Raw genomic sequence first — 21537 nt, forward strand, 5'->3', positions numbered from 1 at the left:
GATAAATTAATAAACATATTTATCTAAAAGAAAGTGAATTGATAAACTATTTTCTTAAACTATTTTTTTTAATCCTCTAAGTAAAGTGACAAAATAAGTGATAAATGAGAAATCCCATGCATACCTTCAATTCAAAGTATTGTATAAGAATATAAATTGACTTTTATATTGATTACTCTTTGCACTGGATCTGTCATTCAATGCATAAACCATTTTCCATTCAAGAATTAAGATAACAAAACTTTGGGCACTAATGCATAATAGGCAGATTGCATTATAATGTAGTTTACACTTCAGCACATTACATTATAATTTACTTTAGATTAACTGAATTCCCCTAAAATAGGCATGTCGGGTTATATGCTTTGGGGATAAAACTGTCACTCTTTAATGGGAAAGAAAAATATTATTTTCACAATTACATAAAGTAATTGGGAAAAATGTACAGAATACATTTCTGTTTATCATACTACTGTCAAAGAACTATAATGAAAAGAGTGGCCTGTATTGCAAAATAATAATTTCGTATCCTGAAACTACAGATGAATAGAATTACCTTAGTTTTGCTTTTTCATTAATTTCTTATTTGCATCTTACATTTTTTACTTTTACAAGGCAGTGAACCTTCCTCCTCCTATTTTCCTCACAACAACAACCCTGTGAGGTGGGGTGGACTGAGAAAGAGTGACTGATCCAAAGTCATGGCTTTCGTGACAAAGGAAGAATTTGAACTCACAGCCTCTTGCTTTCTAGCCTGGTGCCTTAATCACTAGACCAAACTGGCTCTCAACTGTTCAGAGAAATGTTTATCCAACTGCTCTGAACTTCTGGAACACTGAAATATAGAATATATAATATGTCATCAAGGACAATTTTCTCTTCTTCTCTAAAATTGTTTTATTTAAATTAGAGACCAATACATTATAAAACTTCTATACTTTACAAACTTCGAAATGAAAGATGTTTCATGCAACATATTAATGTATAAAGAACTAAGACATTTTAAATGGAAGTAATAAAAACCATGTCAATGTTAAAAATATGTGTACTGCAGAACACATAATTCCATTTCCCTTTTTTAAAAAAACCCTAAATTTTCTGTTCTAATTTGCTAATTTGCTTAAATGACAACATACTACTTGCAATGAATTCAAGCAAGTGCATGAAATGAGTTGCATTAGATACAGAGTAATCAAATATTCTAATCTATATAAAGATGTTTGGAATGTTCTGTCTCCTAACTGGACGTATCTGCTAAAGATTAATGTTTTTTTACCCATGAAATCTCAATAGAAGCATTGAGAAAGATGCACTTGCCAAAACTCTAACTTAAAAGTGGATGGATATTACAGGGATTGATTCTCTTAAATTTCCTTGAAATGTGCCAGAAAATTTGTACAGATTCTTCTGTTATTTCTAGTTCCAGTCATAACAGAAATTGCATGTTTTTATCCAGTTGTATTTTCTGCATTTTTCAACATGTTGACAGGACGTTTTCTGCAGATTTCTTGGTGTGTAAACGAAGTTACATACAAATGACTGAGACTGCCTTGTAAACTGTAAAGTAAATTCTTGCATCTATTGGAATTTGTTCTTTAGCATCAGGCTGAAAATTGGAAGCAAGCAGCATAGGACAAGGCAATGGAATATGCCAACAGCTAGCATAAACCACAGGATAAACCGTAAAACAGGATATACTTGACCAACACCACTTTCAGAGCTAACGTTGAAATGTTCTGTTAGCCTCTAAGTAATTATGATATGCAAGATAGATCTGTGACCCAGTTCATGAAATTCAGCAATGCCCTAACACCTGAACACAAAATGTATTGCATCTCAGAGGTGTTTACAAATGTATGCATAACTTGAAAACAAAGTTTAGTTATACTTGCTTAAAAGCCAAGAAAGATGCTTAGGATACATATAAAAGTAAAACATTGTATCAAAATGAATCATTTACATGTTGAATTACTTGAATTAATCCCAAATATTCCGACAGTTATTTTCCATAATTACTCTCTAGAACTACAAATTTAAAATATATATATTTATCAAAAATATCATAAAAGATATACACACACACCCCAAAAAGCATGTGATATTTATGTTAAGAACCGGGAGTTTATATTTGGACTGTCATTCATATCTATAGCCTCATAATATTAACCTCTAGCAATTAAGATTTGAAACCATTTAGAAAAAAAAAGTTTTAAAACTTCTTACCTTAAAGAAGCTCCGGAGAAAATACATTATGCTAAGCATTTTTGGAATAAGTAATAAGAAGCTGCTCAATCTTTGGAACATCCAAGGCCTGTGAGAATTCCTACAACCCCTGCTGTGTCTTTAGTTACATGCTTTCTTGTTGCTATTTTGGACAGACTTAGTACAAGAGAATCATATGAGCCATGCCAGGAGCTTATGCTAAGGAGTTGCATAACAATTAGGGCTTATCTGAGCTAGCTGCATAGTGCAAACAGGTTTGTTCACAGTTTGCTGGTCCCAGAGTACTTCTACTGGGCATGCTCAGAATACCTACCATTGTACTTGCTAAATGTAAAATAAGAAAGACCATTTGTAAACTTATCCAAAGGAACCAGTCGATCGTCAATGAGACTCAAAGAGAAACTATATTGTTGGTTATTTACATCCATTCTTCCTCTCCCCCTCCCCCCTCCACACTTTATTTTTGCCAAGAGTTACCTCAATTAGGAAATATTTAACTCCTTGCTTCATTTATCATTTCAATCCTTAGCTCAGGGCACATAATAACTGTAAATGATATTTACTGTAGTGAAACCAACTACAAAAACAGCTCGAAGAACCCTCTCCAAAAGTGTGCTTTTATGCATTTAATTGTTCTTTTACCCTTTTTCCAAATAATTACAGGTGGTTTTGCCTTCAGAAGAATCTTATTCTTCTAAAGTGAGGTAAGCTGGAGAAAAATATAATATAGTTATTTCGGTATTTAGATAGGAGCAGATTCAAGTCCTCATCTCAGCTATGTGACTTCTCAGCTGAAGTATTACCTCCTTGACCCAAGCATGAGCAGAAATGCTTCTAAATTCCAGCACTAACCTTTCAAAATGTTCTTCCAGGCTTGATTTCTATTCATTTCATTTGTGCTTGAGAGGCAGGGCTTTTGAGGGAGGGGTTTGGAGAGGATGCTGAATACTGCATCTGCTATTGTATAGAGAGAATCTTGCTTTCCTGCTATTGGTTTTAAGGTTGAGGAATCTCTATTTTGGGAGCAGAACAGGGGTGGGTTGCTCCCAGCATTACTGCCAGTTCAGTGCACACAAAAATTTTCCCCAGGGGTGCTGCTACTGCTGGTTTGCTCAGGGACATGCTGCATGCATGCACGAACAGTACTTTAAAAATGCTTCTGCACATGTGCAGAAGCAAAAAATAAGATGGCAGCACCTATGGCTCTGCTAAGAGAACCAATTCAGGGATGTGGCTGGCTGAGTTACTACCTACTCAGCTGAACCAGTCTGAAACAGTAGGAACCCACCTCTGATTTGGTCATAAATAGGTCTGTACTTGCATGTAAAATTCAAAAATGAAATAAAAATTAAATTTCTGCAACCAAAAATTAAGATGGAGGCTCCAAAGGAGAACCAGTTCATGGGCATGGCAGGCCTGGGTTGCTGCCAGTTCCGTGACCCACGCCGCCAAACCACTGCCAGTTTGGCTGAACCAGGCCGAACCGGTAGGAACCCACCACTGGGGAAGTACTAAAACAAATAAAATTGACTTGATAGAGATAACATTACTTTGAGGCATTCCTGGACTATTCATTATTAGGGCACTGAGGTTCTTCACCTTTTCCATCAGGAAAGGTGAAATGAGACACAAGCTTTGAGGGTTTTCATTTCCAGATATTGGAAATTCCTTTAAATAGCCATTCTAGCGGTACCATCCATCCTCCCTCACTTTTCCTTGTGGTTCTTTGTAGGCCATGTGATGTTGGTAGACATGCTTTCTGGGAATAGCTTTTCCCCTGCTTACTTAAATTATGCAGCCTTTGAAGTATTTCTGAGGTATTACCCAGCCTCTGAACCATAGGAAGCTTTCCTTCCTTCCTTCCTTCCTTCCTTCCTTCCTTCCTTCCTTCCTTCCTTCCTTCTCCAGGATAACTTGTTAATATAGGAAAATAATTGTGCAAGTATCTCTCAGAGATTAATGTGGGTAAATTAAGATATGGGACGTGTCAGTTCAATCTTCCTTTCAACTTTAAACAAATCAAGATCATCGGATTCATCCACAGTAAAATCCAACCATTTTCTCCAAGATTATTCTAAAGATGAAAGGTTGAAGACTATGCAAAAGTTGCATAACACCACTGGGCTAAGACATGATGTTTCAAGAGAGAGCATACTACCAATCCTTCAACTAGAAGCAATTCCTGTCTCAAAGAGACATTTGCTACCTCTTGATCCCATTCTTTTTTACCTCCACTTTATCTATCTGAATGAGTTAGGAGAGGCATAGATCCAGTCCTCAGATGGCAAAATTCAAACTGTCAAGAACCCTTTTTATGTTCTGAGTCTCAAATAATGTCATAGTATATTACTGCCAACTCTAATTTTTATAAGGCCACAAAAACAAAATCCTACTGGTTGAAATGTCAAATCTCCCACCTTCATTATTAACTCCTTGATCAATTAGAGCTGGTTCATTCTAAATTAATTTATCTGAGTGTTAAGTCACTGGGGATCCCCATATCTTGTTGATCATTTCCTAGGTCTTTTCTCTTATTATTATTTTCAGTGTCTCTTCTCCTCGTTCCTCAAGGCATTCTCACATACTACAGTAGACCATATTAAGAAACCATATAAGTCAGGACTATTTTTATTTTCTTTTTAATAGGTATAGTAATAGAATAATGTTGGTCTGAATGTGCTTCCCTGCTCCTCTCTACCTTCACGTGAACTAGGGAGGGACTTGTCTGAGACATTTTTTCAAATTATCTTCATGGCCTAGGCTCAAGTCCCACTTATCTGACTGTTATCTTGGAAGCAGATTTTTCTCCAGCCATTCAAGGCCACTCCTGATACATTCCATGTTTATCCCAATTACCTTATTCGGTATTGTTAATGTAATGTTTAATTCTAAACACAGATGACTTTATCAGTAAAATCTTTCCAAACCTATCTGATCTGCCCTGTCTGAATTAAATCTCTTAAACAAGACTGTTGGATAGCATTCCATTATTCACTATGCAATAATGCCAAATACATATTGACATTTCACTGCCTTTATCATCACAATTTAGGCCTGAGCATGAACAAGTATCTGAGCTTGAAGATATTTGCTCTATGTTTTTGAGTATCTTTTTCGCTGTTTCATCTTCTAAAGCACCCCCAAAAAGCAAGAAACCCTTGTCCTGGGATCTTTAGTCCAAAAGAAGGAATAAGGGCATGCAATCCTTGGAATGCAATAATTGGCCAAGTTTTCCATCTTTCAGGCTGGGGGGGTCAAACAGTACGCCCCTCAGACAGGGTGCGCAATTTGGGAGTCCTCCTGGATCCACAGCTGACTTTTGAACACCATTTGTCGGCTGTGACCAGGGGGGTATTTGCCCAGGTTCGCCTGGTGCACCAATTGCGTCCCTACCTGAACCGGGAGGCCCTCGCAACAGTCACTCGTGCCCTTGTGACCTCAAGACTGGACTACTGCAATGCGCTCTACATGGGGCAGCCCTTGAAGAGCATTCGGAGACTTCAGCTGGTCCAGAATGCAGCCGCGCGAGCGATCGTGGGTGCACCTCGGTACACCCACGTTACACCTATCCTCCGCGAGCTGCACTGGCTGCCTATTGGTCTTCGGATACGCTTCAAGGTGCTAGTCATCACTTATAAAGCCCTTCATGGTATTGGACCTGGGTACTTGAGAGACCGCCTGCTGCCAATTACCTCCAACAGACCGATCAGATCCCACAGATTAGGCCTCCTCTGAATTCCATCCACTGGCCAATGCCGACTGGCGACCACCCGGAGGAGGGCCTTCTCTGTGGCTGCTCCGGCCCTCTGGAATGAGCTCCCCATGGAGATTCGGACCCTCACCACCCTCCAGGCTTTCCACAAAGCCCTTAAAACCTGGCTGTTCCGACAGGCCTGGGGCTGATGAGTTCCTGTCCCCGCTAGAATGGTGTGGCTGTTGATTGTTTTTTGAATTGTGGTATTGTTTCGTCCATGTCTTTTTCCTATTTGTATCCCCTCCCCCCCCTGACTTGGTTTGTGAGCCGCCCTGAGTCCCTTCTGGGAATAGGGCGGCATAGAAATATAATAAATTCAATTCAATTCAATTCCTATCATAGCAACTTCTATATTTATAAGAAGTAAAATCCATAAGATGTTTGAAGTGAGCAACCTTAATCAATCTCCCAGTCCCCCAGAGGATACATTCTCTATAAAAGCAAAATGGATTGTCTCAGAGCTGAAGCTGTGACCAAATAAAAAGATAAAAGGATAGAGCATATGTAACAGTTGTAAGGCTACCTAAAATTGCATTTAAAAATAAAATAAAATAAAAGACCTTTATGTGTCTGCATATATTTTCCCTGCTGATTTTATTTTAGTTGTTCGTGTTCTCCCAGAGTTTTCTGAACATTGGACCTGAATTTCTATTGTATGTGCAATTAGTCTCTTGTGGTCCTTATTTCTTATTTCATATTTCATCCAGAACTGTCCAAGGTCAAACATCTAACTTCCTCCTTCTCTGATGCTCACCTCAGCATTGTCACAGAGGTTGGTTTCCAGTTCCTTTTTCATATTGTTAGTTCTTGGAACTCGCCCTAACTTTTCCCTGTCCCTTTTAAAGTTTGGCTGCCAGAACTAGATGCATACTCTCAGAAGAATGTAAGCAATGCAGCATATAACAGAAATATTATCTACCAGAAAGCACTTTACTGAACGTGTGCTCCACACAAGTGAGCAATGTCCAGCAAAGACTGCTATCAATTGGATACCACCAGATGATCGGAGAGAAAGAGGAAGACCAAAGAAAACTTGGTGCCAAACATTTCAGGAAGATCTGAAAACCATCAATCTTAAATGGAAGAATGCAGAGACTGTAGCTGCAGATCAAAAACTGTGGAATACTCTTGTAGCCCAATGTGCTTAGTTAGCACAGGGTGTGATAATAATAACTATAGACCATGTTCTGGTAGCAATTTTTATGTTAACACACAAAACATGTTGCGTTTTATTTGCCTTATCTTGTACTGTCTGCCCCAAAGACATCCAAAAATTTCATGGCTAATCTGAAATTTAAATCCTATCAATGGGTAAAGTTCCAAAACTTCCAAATGTCATTATAGTGACCCAATATCCTTACTACTAAGTGTTGAATACTATATTACCTGGGCAACAACTAAAGTGTATAGACACTAAAGTGACATAAAGAATATGACCAACTCTGGACTGCTTACTATTACCAATTTCCATGTTCAGGGATAAAGAATATAGGAGTTAAGTAGGCCAAGGAAGCATCACTGGTGAGCTGAAAGTCATTGTGGGGAAAGGTGGGAGTGAAAAAGAAAGAAAAAGTCCTATGTGAATGAGAACATTAGAAACAAGAAATGAAATAACCTGGTAGTATGCAAAAGATTCTTGCTCAGCCTGGATCAGTAGTGGGTTGCTCCCAGTTCAGCGCAGTGTGGCCGAATTGATAGTAGCAGCAGTGGGAGGTCCCCGCCTGGACATTCAGTAGCTTAATATTGCATGCACAAGCACGCACGGGAGCAAACTAGTAGTAAAAATATTTGCAACCCATAACCGGCCTGGATGTGATGATACCTTGCTGCTATTGCTGCTGCCACTAACAGATTGGTAAGTGGAGGGGAAAAGAGCAGGTATTGTGAATGATTATGGTTGGTCTTGGGGAAGAGAGATGAATAGATTATAAAAACATCAAGGGAAACAGTTATAAAGAATTGTACAGCTGAAGAATAAGAAATGGACAATTTTATGAGTAAGACTGAACTTATCTATCCTTGCTTTGTTCAGCACAGAGTATCTGAATGTGGTTTTGCAACCAATACATTGATCCGAGTGTTACAGGATCATTGAAATTTGATGCAATTCCTTGCCAAAATGTTTTGTCCATTACAATGATTTTACCATTACCATTATTCAAGTCCAGTGTGCAATGGCTAAATAATTTCATCACATCTTATTCAGATATTAGAGGAAGTATGCTTGGGTGAGTAGGATAAGGCAGTTGGTGAAAAGTGACAACCTCATTCTTTATCACCATGGTTGGAAGTATATGTTGAAATAACTGTAGAAAGTAGAGGAATTGGGTGGGGGGGGAAGCCATCCTAAATGAAGAGTTGGTTTAGACTCAGTCAATGTGGCTCTTTGAGCACTGCTGGCTCATACTGCTGCTAAATATGAAAGGTTTTTTGAAGGAGTCCATTAGTTTTAAAAATGGGAAACAAGTTGACCCAATATCAGAATAAGGTTGCAAGGTAACCTTTGGGAGAGGAAGGTTGAGAACAGGTGGGGCTTCTTGGGCTGTGCGTGAGGTGTGCTATGTGGATTTTGATTGTGAAATAGATATTTTGTTATTTTATTTTTTCTGGAAAAGCATTTAGTTGGGTTATATGGGTGGAGATTGGTATGTGAGGGGTGGGAGTAAAATTACCTTCTTGGGCAAAACTTTTTCACCTCTGGAAATAGCCTCACCCAGACACCTCAAAATCCAGTTTGAGGCAGTGGATGGGTGGAAAACCCTGAAAGTGATTTGACAGGTTTTTGTGATGTTTGTGAATAACACCCCAGTTCATCCCTGCTGCAGTCCTCTCAACATATCAAAGGGAGCCACTAGAAAATGTTATCCTATTCCTGGACCCAAATAGGTCTCTGGAAGGGTTTCTCTTAATAGTGGGCTCTTAAAAATATGTATAATTAATATATTTTTTTCAGGTTTTGCTCATTTCTTTATGTTTAACTGGAATGATAGTTAAAATAATTTTCTTTACCATGCTCTAAAAAAAGGGCAGAGCATCTAACACTAAAAGAAAGTAGCAGTTCAAAAAAAAAAACCCTCCATTTATTTTAATAATTCGGTGTTCCACAACTAATAAGGTAGCAATTAAAAATATGAGTATATCTTTGAATAGGGAGGAAAGAAATTTATACCCGTCTGCATTGATATTGTTTTGTGGACCACTTGGTCCCAGAAGTCATAGGATTGATGATACTCTCGTTATCTCCCCTGAGATTTAGGAATTGTATTTGTTTATACATCATGGTCAATGAATAAACCAGAAACATCTAGTTAACTATTGCACTGCAGGAGATTTTCCAGTATTAAATCAGTTTTTCACTTAAGGAGTTTAATAAAAGCTGAAACCAAAGGAAAGTAAAATTGTTATACCAGTGTTCTGATGAATGGCATATACATTTGATAAATGAATAAATCCTTAAGCAGTAGATATTGTTTGGGAGATGTCTATTCATGCAATATCAGGCAAAACACATGTGGTTGCCCACTGGATTTTTTTCCTCTCATTCATGTTCTTTATTCACCAGCCTCATTATTTGATTGCTCATTGCTTGATTTATGAGTGAAGAGATGTTATGACTCACTTGTTTTAAACAGGCTGTTGGCACTGTCAAAGTTGACTACTATCAAGATCCTGACACTCTAAAGTACAAATAGAAAAAAGGGGCCCTCAGTTGAGCTTTCTTCCATCATTCATTAGTGGTAGGAAATATGGAACTTGATTCTGATGTGGCACGTGGGGCATAAGCAAACTGTCGCTTGATCACACTGCCTATGTTGTTGAATGAAAACAGCAATATCTTAAGGGTTTAATTTTCTTGCAACTTAAATCAAACACATGCATACACATCTAATCCAAGAAAAATATTATTCCCAACAATCATTAGAAGTGATATTTAAAGCAGCTTGAGAACTTAGTATAAATAGCAAATATCTTGATCACTAGATGGATGTTGGTATATTGTGGGAAATGGGCAGTCTAGAAATACGAGAGAGAGAGAGAGTGACTTGAATACATGTATGCAGACCAGTGGTGGGTTTCAAAAATTTTAGAACCTCTTCTGTAGGTGTGACCTGCTTTGTGGGAGTGGCTTGCCAGCCATGTAACCAGGTGGAAGTGGTTTGCCGGCCATGTGATCGGGTGGGCGTGGCCAACTTGTAAAATGTGGTGAAACTCACTTAACAACGCTCTTGCTTAGCAACCAAAATTTTGGCTCAGGAACTCTGGCATTGAATTGTGCAAGTCTTAAAGCTGTCAATTTACAAGACCCTTGCACACCTAATCCTTTAGAAAAAAACCCAGGGGTGTTCAAACTTGACAGCTTTAAAGACTTAAGACTTGTGGACTTCAACTCCCAGAATTCCTCCTCTCGCTCTTCATCTTGATGATGTGCGGATGTGGGAGAGAGCTGAAACCAGTTCAAAACAGCACTGTAGTTTGTGGAACCTCTTCTATAGAAGCGGTTAGAACTGGCAGGAACCCACCCCTGATGCAGACATACATAGCACTTTACTTTTTATTTATTTTAGTTATTAAATATATATGCTGCTATCTCACTGTTGAAGAGATTGCCTGCAGTTCTTGGTTGCTAAAGGTAGGTGTGTGTGTGCATGTGCGTGCGTGCGTGCGTGCGTGCGTGTGTGTGTGTGTGTACACAGATCCAAACTTGTGCAGATTACTTCTGTGGGATCTCTCTCTGTCTCTCTGTCTCTGTCTCTGTCTCTGTCTCTCTGTCTGTCTGTCTGTCTCTCTCTCTCTCTCTCACTCTCACTCTCTCACTCACTCACACACACACACACACATACACAATGTGCTGTGAGTAAATGTTTATTTATTTATTTAATGTTTAAGATATTAAAACACTACAGATGAAATATATTTATCTTTTAATATACTGATAAGCCATTAAAGGCTGTGTCTTCAACAACTTGAGCCATTAACAAGATGATATTTCAATTCTGCTCATATGACTAGAGATTGGTGAATTTTTAAGCACAATTATCGGCTCACTTTGCACAATTAAATAAAATGGAAATAACTTCCAGAGCTTTTCAAAAGGTGACTCTAAAAATATAGGAACATTGTTTTATATAGCTCAGGTGTTTAATCTACCAAGAACTGCCTCCTCAGATTAGCAGAAACTCTCCAGCAGAGTTTTCCTGGGGATACTAAAGACTGAAACGGGGACTTTTTACAGGGGCTTTTCTACTGAACTGTGTTCCCTTCTTCTTGTCTATAAGTAGATCCTTAAATATGAATTAGAAGATGAAAAAGTCTTTTATTTTCATTCATACCATTCCATCATTAAAGTTTAATCCTTAGAACTGCAACCCAAATATTGTGCTGAAGTCAGTAACTGGCTTGTTTTAAAAATCCCAGGCTGATCTGCTTTGTTTAGCAGAAAGGACAGCTCTGATCACTGCACATGCCTCTTTTTCACATGCATCTTAAGGGGCCTATAAGCGGATCTGAGAGAGCATTCACAAGTGTAAAGGAAAGATGGGACAGTTGCCAAGTGTGACAAAAATCACTCTCAAAAGGTTCTGAAAGGTTCAAGACCTCTTGTTTCCAAGGGGACACCATTAAGCAGAGAATAATTAAGCAACCATTATTTTATTTCACAGATAAATCAGATGCCAGTACTTGTCTACTCTAAGCAGCAGAGTGCTTGAAAACAGCAACCCAAAAGGTTACCATAGCCTATGAAACGAGAGTCACTCTTGGGACATAACTTTTAAGACTGAAGTAGGTTGGTTCTGTAAGAAAATAAAGTAAGAATGTTGAAGATTAGTGCTGGTCTTGTGTGAATTTCAGCGGGTAATAATGCTAAAGAAAGACTCATAGAAGGACAAAGTTCTGGGAAACTTCACTCTGGCACCAAAAGCTATTCTGAAAGGGCACAATGAATGAAGGAGGGCGGGAGCCATTTCCATTCTTGAGAGAGATGCATGAGGATGACCTTTTATTTTCCCTTTCACATGCATGCATTCCAGTTTGCACATTCATTAATTTTCTAATGACGTAGCCCTAGCAGTACACAGAAAAAAACTTCCTAGGTTTCTATAAAACCCAGGACATTTTAATGAAAACTCCGAGACTCCAATCGTATAATTATTTACTCAGGATGGGGATGCACTTTTAAGTAGACTTTACAGGGCTGTACTGTTAAAGCATTTATCCAGTTGACATTTCAGTGAGAACAACTGAAATCCATTTTGAAATTTAGCTCAAATGAGAGGGTGTAACTTTAAAATGTACATGCAGAAAAAATGCATTAGGAAAAATGCAATATAAACATTTATCTATTTAATTTTGCCCCATTTTCAGTCCTAAACACATCTTTTATAAATTTTCAGAATTCAACAATGTATTAAAAATAATAAAAATAATTTGTTTGCCCACTAATAATTTGTTTGCCTCTAAGAGAATGAAATTTTATTTCAAATGAAAATTTCTTTTGAACATACTCCAATCCAGATTTTGATAAACCTCAAAAGTAAGAGAAATCTGAAGCTGTGGAACATTTACTAAATTCATTTCCATATGGTACTACTCTTCACTATTGATTGATGTTTGGTGCAGATTTTGTTAGGAAATTGGTTGTTCTTAATTGTATTGAGATCAACCTACAGGTCCTGGTGAACAAAAGTTCAATTAAGATTAACTTGCCACAAAATTTTGTATTGTGGTTTCAACAGTAATCAAAAATGTTTTCAACAAAAATACCAAATATGATCCAATTTAATTTGTGGTGTTTAAGAAATACTTCCATCTGAATTTCTTTTCTTTTTTATAGTTTATCAAAATATAAAATGCAGAGAAAAATGAAAATAATGGGAAAGTAAGGGAGTAAAAAGGGAAGAGAAAAAATTGTAGGGGAAAAGGAAAAAAGAAAAAAAAAGCATTGACTCCCTACTCTTTTTAGCACAGTAGAATAAGGTTATAACAAACAGCCTCAACTTTTTAACTTTTACATAGTAATATATACTAGAAATTTATATAACAACAAATCTATCTAATCAGTAAAAACACCTGAATTTCTTAAATGAGTCTGGGGATTCCAAATAACCACATCTTTTTAGATTGGAAGATATGGAGAGCAAAGTGTGGGACAGATCCCTCTAGTGATGAACATAAAATTTTGTTGTCTGAAATGAAGCTAAATGTTGACTCTGTTAGAGCTCTAAATCCAGTGGCACTGAAACTTTATGACTTACTCATGACTTACTGATCATAAAGAGCAATGTGATAGAGATAGAGATGTAATTATATACTTTGTCTCTGTCCACTGCTCTGCCTGCCCTTTGTCTAAAATATTGTTAATTAAGGTCACTTCATTTAGCTTTTCTTCCCATGCATACACACAGAGAGAAACTATGTCTGACTTTCCTGGATGGAACTAGCTAGATCCTAGGTATTGCCTATACTTTTAATGCATTTCCAGCAAATAAATCTCTTTTCTATTACATTTTTTTCAACGCTTCACTAATCCTTGCCTAAGTGTGATTATCCTTTTCAAGGTTGTTCACAGGCACAATTCAATTTTTAACTTTAACATTAAGACCATATTGAAACATATTGTCCCATCTTCATCTTTCTCAAATATAAAGATATTTCAAAAGATGAATAACAAAATTTAATCAATTCCTAAGCATTTGGAAGATAAATTTCTTTCCATTTTTATATGATTGCTCTCTTTGCTGAGCTACAGGCTCAATAAAGGGAAACTTCACAAAATGGCAAATTCTGCATTTTAGGAATCATATTTATCTACAATATTTCATACATTTCAAGCAGCACTGTAATGAATTTTCTATCAGAAAGTTCTATCAGAGTACTATTTGTGAACTATTTACCAAACAGCTAGTCCCCAGTGATGAAAGGTTCCAAACAAAATTCTTTGTCTAAGATGTTAAGCACTTTCCACTGCCAAACATTCCCAAGAAAATGCCAAATAATTATTCATAATAATAATAAATGCAAAAGTTCCTCTTGGCAACAGACAAACTGAAGTGGACTAAATACACAATCTGGTTTTCGACATGTTAGCTTTCTGGAAGAGAGCAGAAACAGGGTCAGAAGATGATTGTCTCCTTCTATATAATCCTGTATGCGACTTTATATTGCTGGCCAGTGGAAATGTCAGTTGCTGCTCTCTCGTTGGAGCTCTGCCATCTACTGTTTATTGCCAGGCAGCTGAACTCACACTTTCTGCTCATCATTCATTGCTTTCTTTCAAGTCTGCATTTAATAGACTGGGCATCAGATTCTAGAAGTGACAAAGGCCTATTCTGGCAAAGCTTTATAAGCCCATCTGTATAAGCTATTCAGATCAACTCTGTGTGATATACTTTAGACATGTGACTCAAAATAGTATGTTATGCATACATTCTTCTTTGCTTTCTTTTTTCCCCTCCTCTTTTTTTAAGGTATTCTACAGGTATAGCATTACCAATATAATTTGCTGTTTCTTATTTGATTGTTGGTAAAAGAAGAAGGTATCAAGGAATGAAATTTCTTTCTATTGTTCATCACAGGATTGAAATTCAGTTAGAATCAAATCTTTGGCTGTATTATTGTAACTCAATGAATACCACAGTTTAGGAAGAAAATGAGTGGGATAAAGAATATATTAAGTTGGAAATGTTTCAGTCCTTTTGGGAAACACTCCAAGTTCTCAATACTGTGCCTCACAAACACACAAACGTACAATGTGCGTTTATAATATAGTATAGTATTTATAGTATCCTGCTATAAATCAGAGTATACCTGTAGTTTGCAGATGCTGGCACAGTTTATCATTGGTAGTTTCAAAATCTTTCTACCTAAGATAGCAACATTTTTTTCTGCTTTTGGAGAACAAATCTGTAGTTCTGTATTGCCCACTTTAAGTGACTCTGACAAGATGGAATACTGTAAAGATGTTGATTTAGGAAAAAATGACAGCTATCAAATCAGGCATAAAAATAAAATAGCAAAATGAATGAATACAAATAAAAGACCAAATTTAGTAATAATGGAAAATTGAAAAAGTGCAAGACTTAACTAGAGACAAGAAACATAACATTGAACTTTAAGAAGGCAACTTTTATAAAATATCATGGAAATAATATAAAATATTAATCAAATTAGACGTAAAACAAATTTGTGCCTATAACACCTAAGCATAGTCTTAATATTTTAGACATACATACATTTATACATCCATACATATATCCATACATAGCAACAAAATACTATAAACAAACATAGGACGCATATGAAGATTAAGTACAAAGAAGATAAAAGTAAATGAAAGAATCATTGTATAAAAATAAAACAGTTCCCTGAAAGCTTCATATCAAAAGGCATATACTACGGTTAGATAAATAATATTTTTCTACATTCAGGTAGTCATAGAACATAAAACAATAGACTTGGAAGTGACATTGACGTTTTTGTAGTCCAACCCCCTGTTCAAGCAGGAGATCTTATACCATTTCAGGCAAGAGGTTGTACATTCTCTTTTTGAAAGTCTCTAGTAAATGGGATACTCACAACCTTTGAAGGAAAGTTACTTCATTGGTTGATTGTTCTAACCCTTAGGAATTTTCTCCTTAGTTCTAGGTTGTTTCTCTCCTTGGTCAGTTTCCATCATTGTTTCTTGTCTTGTATTTTTTTTACAACTACAATTGAGCCCAAAATATCCATTGCTAAGCAAGAGAGTTGTTAAGTGAATTGTGTCCCATTCTATGACTTTTTTTGGCACAGTTGTTAAATAAATCACTTCAGTTGTTAGGTAAATCGTATGGTTTTCAAGTGAATCTGGCTTCCCCCATTGATTTTGCTTGTCAGAAGTCAGCTGGGAAGGTTACAAATATTGATCACATAACCCCAGAACAGTGCAACTGCCATAAATACATCCCAGTTGCACATGACCATCAATCAATAAGAAGAGAAAATGGGAGACAATATCAGTGTTTCTTTTCAGATGGTTCAAGGATATAAAGTAATTTTGTTGAAAAATAAACATAGAAACCAGATTAGTTAAACTCATGATGAGAAATTAAAAATCAAATACCATAGGAAAGTTTCATATTTAAGCATTTTAGCATAACAATCTTGGTTGATTGAATTTACGGGTTTTTTTTAATTTTAAAACAAGATGTGCCATTTTTAATAAGAAAGGCTAGGTAAAAATGCAACTCCGTGTAATACACGGTACCTTCCTTGCTGTAACAATTGAAGAGAGGAATTGACAGTTTATGCTAATTTATCCAACTAGCTGATGCATAGAAAATGTTTGCATGAAGAAAATGATTTATTTTAGTTGCAGGTTTTGACTGCTAGAATTAGAAATAATTGAACATAATATTGTTTAATCTAGTTTTACTTGAAATTCCACATTTCATATTTGATTATGCTTTCTCTTTCTCATCAGACAGGGAAAAGCTTCCCATTTCATTCAATGGGTTTCCATATTTCCAGAAACAATAATATTGTAGACATTCTCCAAATTTTGTATAGTAATCTTTTCATTTGAGAGGATTATTTACTTCATTACTGATTTGTCCAATAAAAAGAAAATTTAATGAAGATTTACATTCTTTTTTTGTTAATGAACAAATTTAAAAACTCAACACATCACACAATACATTATTTGGTAATAGTTGCATTTGAAACAGTTTCATTTGCCTTCATTATAGAAGATGGAACGCAAACCTAAATTTGTTCAGCAAAGGAATTTGAGTCAAATAAAAAGATTAACTGGTTTTTCAACTGTTTGGCAGCTTCCTGAGAGCTTTTAAAAAACTAAAATGTACAACTGCAAAATTGTTATATATGTAATATGTATTTAAAGCTATGCATCCATCAGTGACTTAATAGGATTCAGTGAGAACACAGACCATATTAAAATGCTATCCTCTATCTTTCAGTTGACAGAGAAGCATGCCAGGATAGTTTGCATTACCCATTTCTATCAAAGAATGCTACTCTACCATAAGAAGGTATGAAGGTAGTAAGTGCTCCTGACTTTATCATTTGAATACAGGACAAATTAAGGAAAGGTAGATTTCCCTGGCTTTGTTTCCCCTCTCACCAATGAAGAAAAAAAAACCATCAGTTGTTGTGTTTAATGTTTTGAGCACAGTGAAACAATTGCAGGCTAGGATGAAGAATTTAGGACTTTTCATGCTGCTTGAGGGACAGATCAATGGCACATATCTATGACCTGTTGTACATAACTTTTAGTGTCACCTAGCTATCACAGTGGTATTATTTTCATCATAACTGTTATATCATCACACAATGATTGGATAACTCAAAAAGAAAGTGATGCACAAGGGAGGTAAGAAAGGAGTTCCCTCAATGCACTGAGCAAGACAGCTCCACAACCCTCTTCTACACTGATTATATGATCTGTCGGCCAGGCTATATTTGGACATGGGTTTAGCATTCTTTCAAAAGAATAATTTCTGAATTCAATATGATAGATTCCAAAAGGATTGTAATGCAGGATACAATCAAGCCTTGGTCCATCAACATCATAAGAAATGGCAACCCTAGACAAACTTGGCTGATCTCAAAAAGCTCTTAGGGTTGGCCCTGGCAAATATTTAGACAGGAGGCCACTAAGGAATCTTTTTTATATAAAAGTTTTTTATTTTTCAATTTTAAAATACATACATTCCATCTTTCCTTAAGCAGTGTGTCTGAGTGAAATCAATAAAACAGATACCAGAAGACAGCATAGTAAAGTGCTGCATATTGTTACCAAGAAAACCATGTAAATATGTGGGAAACCATGTGAACATGTCCATATCAAGTTAATCTTCACTAGGCTAGTCATCCCCCCCCCTTTTTCTGCCAAAGTAGGTTTAAACTTAACTGTTCGGTACTCTGATTATCATGTTTGCTAAAACAATTCTGAGGATTGGTGTAGTTGTCTTACATTTTACAAAAATGTCACTATCTATTGTGGAAATCAACACAGGATAGCCAGGATGTTTCCAGTCACATTTTTAAAGGTCTCAACAACTTTCGTTAGGAATATTGATTTTAAAGGGGTGCATTTTTGTCAGCCAGTAGAGGGCATTGTGGTCATATTTTTTACAAACACAGTTCTGATTATTTATAATATTGGTAAATTTCAATAATTATATACTTTAGTGTTTCAGAAATCTATAGGGCTAAATTGCTATTACTGATGTCCACATTTAATTTAAGAATTGGTGAATTGTTTTGTTTGATTGTTAAGGAGTGGTAAATATAAATAACTCTGCAGGATACTGTCTTTTTCTTGGATTGGGGAAAGCCATTCCATATAGTGAAAAATTCTCAAAGAACTGGAACAGCAGCATCTAAAAGGATCTGAGCAACAAGGTAGGAAACAAAATTCTTTTTCTTTTTAGCATGAAAGACATATGACATCCCTAGAGCATGGGAAACTGCTTTTATTCTAGCAAGTAACTATTGACCTGAGTCCATTTTCTACAGCCCGTCTTCCCATAATTATTGAAAACTTCAGCACTGTTAACTGGTATGTTGAGATGGGAAATGCATGAAAATTACAGTGTTACTATAAACAGATATATCAGAATTTTAAAAACATACAGACAACTCAAAGCTCTCTCTCTCTCTCTCTCTCTCACACACACACACACACACACATACACACACACACACACACAACCTAGTCCAGTGGTGGGTTTCAAAATTTTTAGAATATCTTCTGTAGGTGTGGCCTGCTTTGTGGGAGTGGCTTGCCAGCCATGTGACCGGGTGGGATTGGCTTGCCAGCCATGTGACAGGGTGAGCATGGCCAACTTGTAAAATGTGGTGAAACTCATTTAACAATGCTCTTGCTTAGCAACCAAAATGTTGGCTCAGAAACTCTGGCATTTGAAGCACGCAAGTCTTCAAGCTGTCAAGTTACAAGACCCTTACACCCCTAACCATTTAGAAAAAAAAACCCAGGGGTGTTCAAACCTCACAGCTTTAATACTTGTGGACTTCAACTCCCAGAATTCCTCCTCCAGTCATGTTGGCTCAGGAACTCTGACATTTGTGTGCAAATCTTAAAGGTATCAAGTTACAAGACCCTTGCACCCCTAACCCTTTAGGGAAAAAACCCAGGGGTTCACAGCTTTAAGACTTGTGGACTTCAACTCCCAGAATTCCTCCTCTCACTCTTCATCTTGATGATGTGCGGATGGGCGGCGGGGGAGAGAGCTGGAATCGGTTCTAAACGGCACTGTAGATTTGTGGAACCTCTTCTATAGAAGAGGTTAGAACTGGCAGGAACCCACCCCTGACCTAGTCCCATCTATATGTATAACATCCTTAGCCCTCAATTACTATCTCACAATGAGGTGACTCTTAGTAAAATGTATGTCCTTCTAAAATATGTCCAGAGCTTTCTTAAATAAAGTTCTACTTCCAACAATTAAGAATCCTATACAAATTGGAGAGGAGCTGTAAATAAATACATCTTGCTTGTACACAGTATATACTACCACAAAGAAAAGACCAGTAACTTACTATAGAAACAAGCTGAAAGGAATGGGGCTTTTACAAGAAATTTGGTGTTGGGTTTTTTTTTGTTCTTTTTATCAAGGTGCAAAAATCTCTTGACCAAGTTATGAACAATGTAGGAATCTGCTCTCTGAAACTGAATTAGCAAAGCACTATGGGAAGCAAGGTGGAGGCCATAATAAATAACATACTATACCGGTATTTATGTACCACTGTTTAATATGCTGACCAATCTTTAGCTGAAGACTGCAGGGCTAGTGGAGAATCAAAGCAGGAGCACAGAAATAGAATATTTGTGTATCTGCAACCTGCTAAAGCTTGCCTTAACAGACATATCAGCTGCCTCTTGTTTTCCCTCTTTAGCATGCAAACTATGCCCTAGTGGTGATAAGAAAAGTAATTGTGCGATTCAGGCCAGCCACATGATTCACTCAAAATATATTAGTACGGGGACATGAAGACTGACATTTGAAAAACACTTGGAATTTATTGCAGCTTCTATTGTTCAACTGATATCCAACTCTTTTCATTTACATAGGGCTTGAGTTCACACTGACTTTTAAACACTGCAGTTTCAGAGTTTCAGATATTATCTCTTTCTCAGAAAAAAAAGCAATAAATCAATTTATTGCCAGTGAGAATTGTCCAATGACCCGCTGCATTCTTTGAAATAAAAACATATTTGTTTCAAATCCAAATTAATCTAACAATAATAGGAACAGCCCTGACATTTTTATGATCAGAATTGACTAGATGAAATTTCACAAGACAAAAATATTGTTTCCTAGTATTGTTATCAACAACCCTTTCCTTGTGGCACATGTACCTGTTATATTTAATCTATGGCAGTGAGGAGCAGAGGAGCCTGGCTTGTACAGAAACTATACAGAGACAGCACAAAACAGGTTAGGGTTGAATAATTTGGGTCCCAGTAGTATCTCAAATATGTATCTGCTAGAACAGATAAGTTGTGTGCAATGTCTACTTCTCTTATCATTCTTCTTTTTTAAAGTCAGAATTGTACTGGTGGTTCTTGTTAGTGTTGAATATTTGTTTCCTATCTAATGCACATTCTCATTCTCTCTCTTTCTGTGGTATTAAAGTAAGCTATATTTTGCATTAGGGGCAGCTTTACCCCCAACTTTCCTTTGTTGCTGGAATAACATACCAATCTCTGGCTTCAGTGAGCTACAGCTGAATGGAGTTTGCTACAAGTTTTGTTTTCATGCTGAACAGAAAAGGCCTCGTGGGAGGTACATTTGTGTGGGTACATGCGCAGTAATGCATGTGATTAGAAGAGAAGAGTAAAGAATGAGAAGTGCACAGTGAGCAACTTCTAGAAGCATTCAATGACTGCATAATGAGCAGCTATCTCTGCTGAATATTGATTAGTCAGTTCTGGCAAGGTCTTGCTGGACTTCTGCCAGCTGCTTTGTGTAAAGGCAAAGCAGAGAAAAGATGTAAACTCCAGAATGCTTGTTGACTTATTGTTTCTGTTTTTCTAATTGGAGAAGGACATTTGGGGCCCATGTTACATGAGACAGAAAAGTGTGGATGCTAAGTTGCAAATATAATTGGAACACTGACTGCTAATATATTTGGCAATTTGTTATCTTTTTCTTTTTAAAAAATTATACTGTCACTCTCAAAACTTTTTTTGTTTGGAAATACAATATCAAATGGAAAATAATTGACTTTTTACTATGGATTTCATAGAATGTTAATTTTGTGAGATTAAATAATAAAATGTTTAACCATGCATATCTACTCAGAAACAATTTGAATGAATTTAATAGAGTTTACTCAAATAAGTAATGTGTACTTATGTACACTGAGTGTACTTAGGAGTAATGTGCTGGCAGGGACGCTTGACCTATGACTTTTTCTTTCTAAATTCTATTCAATCTACTGCTGCAACTAGTATTGTAGTAGCTTTCTCTGTCCCCTGTGCCTTAAGAACTACAAAGTATATTAATGATTTCTATTTCTGGTTAAGCAGCACATGTTAA

The 21537-nt window shown here is 36.6% G+C and overlaps 1 protein-coding gene across 2 annotated transcripts in view; it reads right to left on the reverse strand.

Moving 5' to 3' along the window:
• ARHGEF4 (Rho guanine nucleotide exchange factor 4) overlaps positions 1–21537 on the reverse strand; it is a 163337-nt gene that overhangs the window by 138467 nt on the left and 3333 nt on the right. Inside the window, exon 1 of one of the 2 annotated variants that reach the window (XM_087725686.1) lies at positions 2224–2476. The exons of the other annotated variant lie outside the window; for it this stretch is intronic. Coding sequence (XP_087581812.1) covers positions 2224–2304 — 81 coding nt within the window. The 5' untranslated portion in view covers positions 2305–2476. Of the gene's footprint in view, positions 1–2223; positions 2477–21537 lie in introns of those variants that run through there. 2 annotated transcript variants of the gene reach the window in all.

This window comes from Thamnophis sirtalis, unplaced genomic scaffold, assembly GCF_051295495.1.
Source record: "Thamnophis sirtalis isolate CommonGarterSnake01/CBP01778 unplaced genomic scaffold, rThaSir2_p1.2 scaffold_11, whole genome shotgun sequence".
NCBI classification, from domain to species: Eukaryota; Metazoa; Chordata; class Lepidosauria; order Squamata; family Natricidae; genus Thamnophis; species Thamnophis sirtalis.